Source organism: Mesoplodon bidens (genome assembly GCF_964165515.1).
Source record: "Mesoplodon bidens genome assembly, chromosome: 16".
Classification (NCBI taxonomy): Eukaryota; Metazoa; Chordata; class Mammalia; order Artiodactyla; family Ziphiidae; genus Mesoplodon; species Mesoplodon bidens.
In genome coordinates this window covers 62,396,399-62,408,855 of record NC_138173.1, presented here as the reverse complement: position 1 = coordinate 62,408,855, position 12,457 = coordinate 62,396,399, and the positions used below count along the sequence as shown (strand labels likewise).

Sequence of the window (12,457 nt, the reverse complement as noted above, 5' to 3'; positions counted from 1 at the left end):
ACAAAGTATTATCTCATGCTATAAAAAGAGATAATAGATTATTAATATAGATGAATGAAAATCTTAAGAAAAATTTAAATATTTACTACTTTATCAAAAGCAAGTTTGAAACTCCTTAATTAGTTTACAAATTCAGTGCAATCCTAATAAAAATGCCAATAGGATGGGGGGATTCAGAGAGAGAGAGAGGGAGAGATAAAATTTTCGAAGTCTATTTGAAATGATAAACATTTGAGAATACTTTAGAAAACTCTTTAAAAGGCACACTAATTGTGGTAATTAGGCCTACTAATTAGTAAAACATTACACAGGTGTTATTCAAACAGTGGTACTGGCTTAGGAATAGACAGCAAAGGAGGAGATCAAGTTTATAGGGGAACTGAACATTTAATAACCATCAGCTGGCAAAATGACTTTGCTAATATTTAACAAATGCTGCTGGGAAAATTGACTTGCCTTTGGAAAGAAGTAAGCTTGGTTCCTAACTCATTCCTAACATTCAATTTTCAGACACATCAGGGGCTGGCAAACTCTTCCTGTAAAGGGTCTCAGAGTTAAATACTTTAGGCTTTGTGGGACATAGTTTGTGTCAGCTATTCACCTCTGCTGTTGTAGTGCGAAAGCAGCCAAAGAAATATGTAAACAAATAAGTGTGATCGTTTTCCAATAAAACTGTATTTATGGTCACTGAAATTTGAATTTCATATGTTTTTAAAAAATTAATATAATTTTCATGTCATGAATTATTATTCTTTGATTCCGACTTTTTTTTAACCACTGAAAATGTTAAAACCATTGTAACTCACGAGTCTTAAAAAACAGGTGGTGGGTCAGATTTGCTGGCACACAATAATCTGCTGACTCTTAGGGACTTCCCTGTGGCGCAGTGGTTAAGAATCCGCCTGCCAATGCAGGGGACACGGGTTCGAGCCCTGGTCCGGGAAGATCCCACATGCCGCCGAGCAACTAAGCCTGTGTGCCACAACTACTGAGCCCACACTCTAGAGCCCGTGAGCCACAACTACTGAGCTTGCATGCCACAACTACTGAAGTCTGCACACCTAGAGCCTATGCTCCACAACAAAAAAAGCCACCGCAATGAGAAGCCCGCGAACCGCAATGAAGAGTAGCCCCTGCTCGCCACAACTAGAGAAAGCCCACGCGCAGCAACAAAGACCCAATGCAGCCATAAATAAATAAATAAACAAACAAACAAATAAGATAATCAAAGATTTAAAAAAACAACAGAAAGCTACAGAACTAGAAGAAAATAGGCATAAGTGGTACAATAACCTTAAATGGGAAGGTTAATAAACATGACAGAAAACCTAGAAGTCATAAAAAACTAATGAAGTTGGTTATCCAAAAATTAAAATATTTTACATGATGAAAAAAAGACACTGCAAACATTCTTAGTCAAGAAACACAGACCGAGCAAAACATTCTCAACAGACAAAAGGATTAATGCCCTGACCCTATGCTGTGAGGCAAGCACTATAGCCACATATAACTGTTAACTCACTTAAAATGTGATCAGTCCTAATTGAGGTGTGCTACAAGTATAAACTGACTATTAGATTTCGAAGACTTAGTACAAACAAAAGGTAAAACATCTCAATGACAATGTATACTAATTACATACTGCAAAGATAATTTCAAATATACTGAGTTAAATATTATTAAAATTAATTTCACCTGTTTCTTCTTACTTTTTAATGTGGCCATTAGAAAACTTAAAATTACCCATGTGGCTCACATCATACTTCTATTGGACACAGCTGCCCCAAATGATAAAAGAGCCTGTGTAAATTGGTAAGAAAAAGAGTAACTTGGTAGAAAAATGGAGAAACGATTTAGATATGCAATTTTTAGTTCTACAAATGAAGATAAATAAATGAAGAGACTGGGCTTCCCTGGTGGTGCAGTGGTTGAGAGTCCGCCTGCCGATACAGGGTACACAGGTTTGTGCCCTGCTCTGGGAAGATTCCACATGTCGCGGAGCAGCTAGGCCTGTGAGCCATGGCCTCTGAGCATGCGTGTCCAGAGCCTGTGCTCCGCAACGGGAGAGGCCACAACAGTGAGAGGCCCACGTACCACAAATAATAAATAAATAGATAGATAGATAGATAGATAGATAAATAGACAGTTAACATCACTAGCAAAAAAACCAAAAAAAACCAAAAAACAAAACCATTTTTCAACTATCACCTATCAGACTGGCAAATATTAAGACTGATGCACTCCAAATTGACTAGGGTATCGGTACCCTTATATTCTTAAAATACCTAAGTGCATTCATTTTTGGAGGACAATTTGGCATACCTCGGAATTTATTCAACAAAAATATGTGTGCAACTACTCAAAGCTTTGTACCGAGAATACACAATCTAGCAGTGTTTCGTACAGCAGAATACTGCAAACAACCTAAATGTCCAACAGCAAAAGATTAGTTAAGTAAACTATGACATGTCCATATAATGGAATACTATGCAACCGTAAAAAAGAGAAAGATATATAACCATTTTAAAATAATTTATCTCTGGGGATGAAATGAGAGATGAGTGGAGAAGGTCCATTTTAACTCCATATATTTTATAATGGAAATCTTTTTAGACTGGCGATGTGTAAATTTTTATATTAAAAAGGAGCATTTCCCTTACTTCACAATTAACTTCATGGCTAATTGATACTTCTCTAAAAGAAACCATCATCAAGGACACTCGTCAACTTGACCCATTTTCCTGGCATTTCTAAAACATTTAACCATTAATGAAATATAAAAGAGAATAAGAATAGCTGGGGGTGGGGCGGAATTACATAAAACTAAAGGGGCTATTTAGTATCCCTTGTGAACTCTAGGAATAATATTTAACTTGAAGGTGTTCGTTACATTTAAATGAGAGTTAATGGAGATAATGTATGAGAACTAAGAATAATAAACCTTTCTCTCAATTTCATCACCCAGTCTTCTTAGCTCCATTTCACGCTGATCTTGCTGAAGCTGCAGAAGACGCCTTCTTGCAGCATCTTGTAAGTGCACTTCCTTTACTTTCAACTCTCTTTTCACAGCATCTAGTCTTAAACACAAAATACATCAAGAGGAATAAATAAAATCATTTCCCAATATATATTTAAATGGAAAAATACTATGTTTCACAACAATGAAAGGCCTGCCACCTATTTTGGTCTGCTTTCCCAATTCAACTGGTGCCATCATAACATGGGTTTTTATAACATATAAATGAAAACGCTCAATTACAAAACAAGCCTGCATTCATGAAAATGACAAGTCCACATGCAATTGGCTATTTCTTCATACTCAAAAATTCTCTTTAACAGGTCTACTACTCAGATCACCTCAATACAATTAATATCTTTTATCTGAGAAAAGAAGGCCCCAAAATACTCTGATGTTACCAAAGATTATGTATGCTTATTCTTTTAGAATTTTAGAAGGCTAATGGCTCAGTTCAGTAATTTTTTTTAACTCACACCAGAAATCTGTTTCATAAAGTTCTATACAAAAATAAGAATCAACAAACACTTACAGAAGTGATTTTCCCAACAATTAGCCTTAATCTCAATGCTTATCCCATGATCTTAACTAATTTAAACAGTTTGCCTTATTAACGTATTATTGAATAAACATTTAATACTTCTTTCCCTGTCCTCCAAAGTATGAAATGTATAATGAGACAATCATTTTATGTTTCATTTTCAGGTCACACAGATATGTTTAAAACACAATTTAAAAAATTATACTCCACTAAAGATGATTTACCCAGCATTGTGTTGCAAGGCATTTCTGCCCACTGTAAAAGGTATCTTAGATTTTGTATTACTTCTGAATAATCACAGCAAGTTATATTATACTCAGTATAGCTTTAGAATTACATTTTACTATATGCCAATTTTTTGAAAAATGTATTATAATTTCTTTTTATTAGCTTAAACATTTGCTTAATGGAAATAGCAGAGCTGGGTAATACTATACAAAGTGAAACTGTATATAATTATATATAATTTCATAATAGTGAAAGAAATAAAATTATTAAAATAACTCAGATGTCCAGCTCTTTTCAAAGTGTTAAACATACTTTTGTCTTTGCTGTATCATCATCTCCTCCTCCTGTAAGAGCATTTCTCTCCTTGTTTCTTCAGCTTTACGAAGCAGTTCCTGTTTTTGGTACCAAGCTTCATCTTCAACTCTTTGCTGGTCTACTTCAGCTTGCATGTCTTCAACTGCCTGCCTAGAGTAGATAATATTTATTATTATAACAAAACGCAAATAAGAAAACTGAGTAATTTAAGTCCAAGAACGAACAAAACACAAAATGTATACCTGATTAACATGTAACTGTTTTACTTCCATTTGCAAGAATACCTTTAAAGATATTTCCATCCTTCAAACTCTGATTTTATACAACTTAATAATTTACATGTCTTTTTCATAAAAATTTTGTTTATAATAGATTTTGTTTTTATCAAAGAACAACCACTCCATGATTACCTCTCTCTTAAGTAATCCAATTCATCATTCCTTATTCTTTCTCGTTCCTGTGTCTGATAGTCCACAATAAACTTTGGATATTGATTAAATACTGGGTATTGCCCTTTTGTCAGTGCCACAAAAACATCAAGCATGCTGTCTGGATGAATATCAGCGGGCGTGGTATCCATGAGACGATAAACTTCTCTAATTACAGCACTTATATCCAGGTTATTCCGATGGTGAAAAAAATACTGTAAGAAAACTTCGTGTTTAAATTGAGATTTACCTAGTAAAGCAATTAAGGTAGAAGTAAAACGAGTTTAAACATGTAAATGTGAATTTATCTTTAAGAGGATTTTTTTTTTGCAAATTCACTGAACCATTTCATAACCCAAGTTTTAAAATGAAGATCCAGCAGTTTCATATTTAAAAAAATAAATTTATACAACCATATTATGAAATTTTGAAATCAAACTTTTAAAATTTTAACTCAAAATGAAGGCTTCCTTTATAATAGAAGACTGCTTCAACAACGAAATAAATTCTTCTACTGGAATTTTTTTCTTCAAGATCCAAAATAAGTAAATTCAAAACTAAATTAGCCTTTGAAAATAACCTTGATTTTTAAAAAATATCTGACCTGTTTCCACATTATCTTGTTCTGCTGGCAGAACCAAATTCTAACATATATACACACATACATACATGTACGCATCTTGTGATCATGAAGTAAAAATAAAGTTTAATTTGATAGGAACCACAAAATAAGTAACAATCAAACAAAACCAACTTAATTCACCCTGTTACCAAAAGAACCTCTCCCTTTAAAAACTACCTCTAATGCTTTCTTTCAGCCACTGTCCTCAAAATTCTCATAGTTACCATTCTGCATGTGTAAAAAGCATCCAGATTATCACAGACCAGTTGGGTCACTGATAAGATCATGCACAAAATAAACAACTACCCAATTGTTAAACATCCTTTAAACAGGCAAAAAGCACAAAACTCCAATATTATCAAGATTCTTCTCCGAAGCTATGATTTTAGGACTAGTAGTCAAGCTACGACTGACTACAGCTATGTAAGGGCCAGGATGCACTGGTATAACTTATTCTCCGCTATATTCTTACCACCTGGCACCAGTACCTGACATATAGTAGGTACTCAATAAATACGTGGATTTTTAATTGAAATAAATGAAATTTGAGATCCACTACTTAAGAACAAGGATATGTACCTCAAAATCATCTTTAAGATTACAGTTGAGCAAAGGAGCTCTAGAACATATGTTGTAGGCCACAACAGTCATCAGGAGGAATGATGGACGGTTGGAAAAGACATTATCGAATAATTTTAGCCACTCCTCTCTTGTCAGTACTTCTGAGAACACAGTTTCAAGGAGAGGCCATGCATACAGCTAAAATAAATAAGAAAATATGTATTAGTTCTTGAGGGAAAAGTCATAACAGCCATTGCTAATATGCTCGTTTGGTTTAGATACTAAAAGCATTATATTAAGAACATAATTATGAAAAGAACTACTCTAATTTGGGCTCTTCTTTACAGACTTTCAGGGAAGCAGTTTAATGAAGAAAAAAATGGAATACTATTAAAAGCATAACAGTAGTATGTTTATTATATTCTTTCAAGAAAATACTGTCTTATTTATGCCAGAACCAATGTTAGCTTCCAAAATAAGGTGTTATTCTAAAAACCTTACATTTCTTACCTGGGAAGTTATATCATGATTTATGAAGTGTTGCAGGAGTTCCTTGTCATGAAATGCCAAAACATTTTCTATCATACTAAGAATATTGATGGGAGGATTAGGAAAATATTCAAACCAGTGTTGACACCAATTGACTATGAAGAAAAAAATTGAAAATTTACCTTTACGTTTCTATATCATCAAAGAGCTTTGCAGTTCTTAAATGTATCCACTCTTTATATCCTCAACAGGCCCATTAATAAGGAAAACATAACTCTTTAAATTCTAGAACAATAGATTTTAAAACTCCATCATGTTACCACAGTATTTGAGGTTTATAGAATATTCCCGTTTCTTCAGAGCAGTCAATGAGAAAGTGTCAACTAAAATAAACGAACCTTCCCAAAGTATTCCTGATGGTAGCTATAAGGCTCTCTGTTTCCTGCTGGCTTGTATGCTGCATGTATTTAGATTTCTCCTGGTTCACAAAATGACCCTCCTAAAAAAGGTCCCTATTTAAGTCTTCGATAAAATGTGATCAATGTTAAATGGCAATCTCCTCAAATCTACTAAAATTCATACCTAATTAAAGAGTCCCATTTCTAGAAAGAGAGTGTTCTATAGCTATGGTAACAGGCAGTCACCAGGACTGGTTTTAAATCTAACTGCTCAATGACAACTTGTTTCAGTAAACTTGACTTTGAAAACCAACCAATCAGTGACAGCTGCAGCAGTGTCCTCTGAAAGTCAGCCAATAGAAAGCAGAATCCATTCCACTGAAGAGGCCTCTAAGGCTGACTTTAACTCATTCTCACTTAGTAACCAGCACAACCCCCAAAACATTCTTTTCCAAAAACCCTAGGAAGATGATCAGTTTCATTGCTCAATGAACCTATGTCTAACCACCACAACTTTCCATAATTATTAAATTCAGGTTTTTAATTTTAAATACTGAGCTGGGGTTCCATGTTTTGATGATAAGATCTTTCTCAAATTAGCAAATGGTCTGATCAGAATATTGGATTACATACGGTTTATTCCATTATTTCATTTATTAGTTAAGTATTTAGATTTAATAATTAAGTCATAAATAAAATCTTGCAAAACTAAGCTTTAAAAGAACCATTTCAGCTTCTTTAACTGCTGCTCTTAATAAGTTAACTTTAACAGAAAAATCCAACCTCTCCTAAGTAAGTACCTATGATGTCCCAGACACTGCTAGTTTTGGGAATTTTAAAACACCACACACATACACAAAGCCCTCTTATATTTAATCTTCATCAATAGAAAAACTGTTTTCAATTAAGCAAGAGGGAAACCCTGTTTTATACAGTAAACGTCTCTTGTATTCTGCTAGGTGCCACCACACAGAAGTATGGGTGGAGGACCTAGAGACAGAATTGACTGAGAGGAGAATAAAGAGAAATGGTCATCGTGTGGAGGTCCTTCACTAAACCTGAAGAATTTCCTCCTGGTTATAAGAGGAACTCTAGAGTGTGCTTAAAAATGACTTTTATAAACGTATTCCAAATTATATACAGAAGTAACTATATTCCTTCACAATTTCTTCTTGGCCCCAACTAGACTGTAAGCTGAAAGCCAAAACAATGGCTTATCCCAAAGCAGGGCTAACATTTAGTTGAAGCTCAGTTTATTGAATAAAACTAGTTTGAGACCCTTGATGAAAATCCATAGCTACTCATGCTGACTGTCCTGGATCTTTCAGATTTAGATTTCAGTTTCAGAAGAGAAAAATCAATTTGATTATATACGTAGTATATAATCATACGTAGCTATGTAACAAGACTTTACTGGAAGTAAAAGATACAGTTGTGCATGCTTACTCTAATTAGATATAACCTGCTTTTTTTCTTTCTTGTGGTAAAATATAATTTGCCATTTTAACCATTTTTAAGTGTACCATTCAGTGACATTAATTCTATTCACAATGTTGTGCAACCATCACTATTTCCAAAATCCTTTCCCAAACAGAAACTCTGTACCTACTCAGCGTTAACTTCCCATTTCTACTTCCCCAGCCCTGGTAACCTCTAATCTACCTTCTGTGCCTATTTGAGAAATTTCACATAAATCTGTCCTTCTGTGTCTAGCTTTTTTCACTAAACATGTTTCCAAGGTTCATCCATGTTGTAGCAGGCGTCAGAATGTCATTGCTTTTTATGGCTGAATAATATTCCACTGTATATATACAGATATGGTTTCTCCATTCATCTGTTAATGGATATTTGGGTTGTTTCCATCTTTTGGCTATTGGGAATAATGCTCCACAAACATATTTGTATACAAGTATCTATTTGAGTCTCTGTTTTCAATTTTTTGGGGGATATCCCTAGGAGTACAACTGTGGGGTTATATGGTAATTCTACGTTTAACTTTTTGAAGAACCACCAAACTGTTTTCCACAGTGACTGCACCATTTTACATTTCTATCAGCAATGTACAAAGGTTACAATTTTTCCACATCCTTGCCAACACTTATTTTCTTTTAAATTACAGCCATCCTAGTAGGTATGAAGTGGTGTCTCACTGTGGTTTTGATCTGCATTTCCCTAATGACTAATGGTCCTGAGCATCTTTTCATGGGCTCAGTAGCTCATTTGTACATCTTCTTTGGAGAAACATCCATTCAAGCCCTTGCCCATTTTTTAATTGGATTGTTCATCTTTTGTTCTTGTTTCTTTTCCTTTTAAAACTCTTAGTGTTATTGACAGGGTAAACTAGTACAACCCTTTAGTGGAATCAATTAGAATATTCACATTTTATGACCTAATGATACCAATTCTGGGACTCTAAGCAAAAGAAATTATTATGAATTTATGAATGTGAAGCTAGTCACAACACTGTTACTTTTAATACATAAAAATTAGGAACCTAAATGTCCAACAATAAAACATTAAACTAGACCATGCACATTATAGAATATTACAATAAACAATAAAATGTTTACAAAGTGTATACAAATAAGAGAAATGTATATATCATATGAAATAAAAGTAGTATAATTATAAAAATAAAAAACCCTAAAAGTCTTAACAGTTGGGGGATACATTATGGTATAACTATAAGGTGAAATATTATATAGGCAATAAATTATTTTTTTAAGGTATTTAATGATTTAGGGAAATGCTCTTAAAAGAAATTCATTAATATATTATCAAGATTGTTTCTGAGGAAGAGGAATATTCATGAATTTTCTTTTCTTTTATATATTTTCCTATATTTCCTCCAATGATTGGTAAAAACTTACTAAAGCAAATACAGCATGATAAAAAGAACGAAAATCTGTAAAGAGAAGTAAACTAAAATATTCACAGTATGTACGCTGGGGTCTTTTTATTTCTACTTTTCAGAATTTTATCGTTATAGTTAAGTGCTTATCTCCTTTGTACAAGAAAAATACAAAAATGTTATTTTTGTTAAACCAGTGTTGGTTTAATTTGGATCCAGTTTATTGACCATTTAGCTGATTTTACTAATATGAAAAAAAAGACTTACTTTTTAGGGTAGATGATAATGATGAAGCAGTAACACAATGGGAGTACAGCTATAGGTTCTGAGTGCCTGGGTTCAAATCCTTATTCTGTCATTAACCTAATCATGGAACTTAAGCTCTCTGTGCCTCAGTTTCCTCAACTATAAAAAGGGAATAATAATATATAACACCTACCTCACAGGATTGCTGTAAGGTTAAATGAGTTAATAAAGGCAAAACACTTAGAATGGTACCTGGTACACAGGAAGTTCTCATTAAATGCTAGCTATGGATGATGAGAATGGGGGTAACTGCCAACACCTGCCACATCAGGCATCGTGTGCTAAATGCTTTACATATTTACTGCAGTCTTATGAATAATAACTGACTTTCAATAAGTGAAACATCTGCTTCCTTCTTACTAACAAAATCTAGCCTGTAACAGTATCTTCTAAAATGCAACCATCCAAACTTCATTGTAAGTAAAAAGGTTTATTTATGTATAAATGTCCAAACTCTCCATTTTATGCTCTATGTCTGACTGTCTCACACTAGAATTGTTAAATGTTGCAAAGGTATCAGGAAAATGTATAAGTATCTACTCTTGGTTTCATTATTTACTTATTTACTTACTTATAAGAGTAGCAACAACTTCAAAACAGATGAGCTGGTTGTTCTGGAATAATTTTATAAATGGAAATGCCAGAAGTGGAAGATATGGTGTGTCACTAAAGATGGCGGACCAGTGAGCTAATGCGGAGAGGGTTCTGTGAATAAAATAAGGAAAGACCAGAAAAGCTTGTTAAAATTTATTTGAATAAATAATACATTCACATGATGACAAATGATACAGAAGGTAAATGTGGTGAAATTTGGGTGTGTCTGCTTTCCCATGACTAGACTGAGGTTATAAGTTTTTGGCAAGAATACCACAAAAGTGATGTGCAACACACTGACAGGATTTATTACCGGTGGTTTTAAATTTGATTACTTGGTTAAGGAGGTGTCTGCTAAGTTTCTCTACTATGAAATCACTATTTTCCCATTTTTAATTAATAAATATCTTGGGGGAGATACACATTGCTGCAAAATACTGAACATACATACCTCTGTAATACTCTGAGTAGTCTCCTACTTTTGATGGGGTATTTCTTCTGAAGGTTGAGAAATGCCACATGAATACCTTTATCTACAAGGTTACTAAATGCAGTATGATTTTCAGGCAGCTGTAGCAGAGAGCGCCAAATGAACATTCTGAAATTAAAACATAATTTTAACCAAGAAAAATTAAGGGATAAGACTGATTTAACATGCAAGAGTTTAAATTTTACCTGTATTTCGTTGGATATTCACCATAGCCTTTTAATAAGATTTGTAAACGCTTTTTGTTTAATCCATCTGAAAACTCATTCTGTAAAGAAAAAAAACAGTATCAATAAGTGACATAATCTTAAAACTGAAAAGGTAATCTAGTCCACAGTGGCTTTCCAACTTTGGAACACAATACACAGTAAAAACAATATTTTATATCATGGGACTACACACACACACACACACACAATCTTTCTCTCTCTTGAGCATGCACATACACAGCATATTTTTTTACCCTGTAACAGGGTTTGACAAACTTTTGCTGTCAAAGTTCAGAGTAAATATTTTAGGCTTTGTGGGTCAAGAGGCAGAATCAAGCGTATTATGCAGGTACTTATATAACCATTTAAAATGCAATCATTTAAAAATATAAAACTCATCCTTAGCTTGAGTAGCCAGATCGGCCCCATGGGCTTTCAGGTCAATGCCTGTAGCAAGAGCAATGCATTTGGATATCTTCTTCCTCTCTTGCTCCTTCCACCTCTTTTATTTTTTTTGCACTTTTACCTTTTAAGTCAATTTTTATCTTAATGGAAAAACATTTTATAGATTTTAGGATCATAAAGCCATTTTCATAATCTCGTCTAAGCCTAACAACTATCTGAAACAGATGAGATGTGTTGTCTTCCTTTCTTTGAGAAAATGGGAAGGTCAGAGAAGTTCAGCAACTTGCTCAAGATCACAAGTCTGCTGAGTCTTGCTTGGCTCAAGACTCAAAGCCACATTTTCTGACTTAGTTCAGTGCTCTCTTCACCACATAAGAAACAGGTAATCAAAGTGTAAGAGGGAGGTGAGGGACAGCCCAAGATGATGGTGAATGAAGATCCCCGTTTGAGAGCCATGTACCAGACATTAAGGGCAACTAGCCCAGACTGGAGCAATGTGATCCATAAAAGAGACACGTTCACTGCTGTAGTCACCAAGACACCCGCTGCCATTGAAGCCTCTTTAGACAAAGGTCAGAAGGCCCAGGTGGATTGACCTGTGAGTTTCATCTGCTTTTGTCTTCACCATGAGCTGATGAAGCTCCTACTTCCCTTTCCATGTCCTGATGCCACGATCAGTTGAGGACAGGCATTTCACCCACAGAAGTACTCTACTTTGACCTACTCCTTAGAACTGGCTATGGGTTTTTAGAAGCCGCCCACTCCCAGACATATTTCTGCAGGGCTTCCAACTTTGATCCAGACCAAGGGCTGCCAGATGCCCTGACCATGGTGTCACTTTTACTTCCCAGAAGTCAATCATCACCATGCCTACTAGTTTTCTCAGAAAAGGCTCCTGTGAACGCTCAGGAAAGCTGAAGCCAGACCATGTCTCAGAAACACATTCAACTAATAGGGTCAATACTGCCCAATCTTTACACAGCTAGGTTTGTGCCTGCTACTTAGTT

The 12,457-nt window shown here is 34.6% G+C and overlaps 1 protein-coding gene across 2 annotated transcripts in view; it reads right to left on the bottom strand.

Annotated features, from left to right (window-relative positions):
• TBC1D31 (TBC1 domain family member 31) overlaps nt 1-12,457 on the bottom strand; it is a 62,348-nt gene that overhangs the window by 16,589 nt on the left and 33,302 nt on the right. For both annotated transcript variants that reach the window (XM_081258481.1, XM_081258482.1), the window contains exons 9-16: nt 11,025-11,104; nt 10,801-10,947; nt 10,327-10,460; nt 6,222-6,355; nt 5,730-5,909; nt 4,511-4,743; nt 4,098-4,250; nt 2,942-3,077 (exon numbers count right to left, since the gene is read on the bottom strand). In XM_081258481.1, coding sequence (XP_081114607.1) covers nt 2,942-3,077; nt 4,098-4,250; nt 4,511-4,743; nt 5,730-5,909; nt 6,222-6,355; nt 10,327-10,460; nt 10,801-10,947; nt 11,025-11,104 — 1,197 coding nt within the window. The remainder of the gene's footprint in view (nt 1-2,941; nt 3,078-4,097; nt 4,251-4,510; nt 4,744-5,729; nt 5,910-6,221; nt 6,356-10,326; nt 10,461-10,800; nt 10,948-11,024; nt 11,105-12,457) is intronic.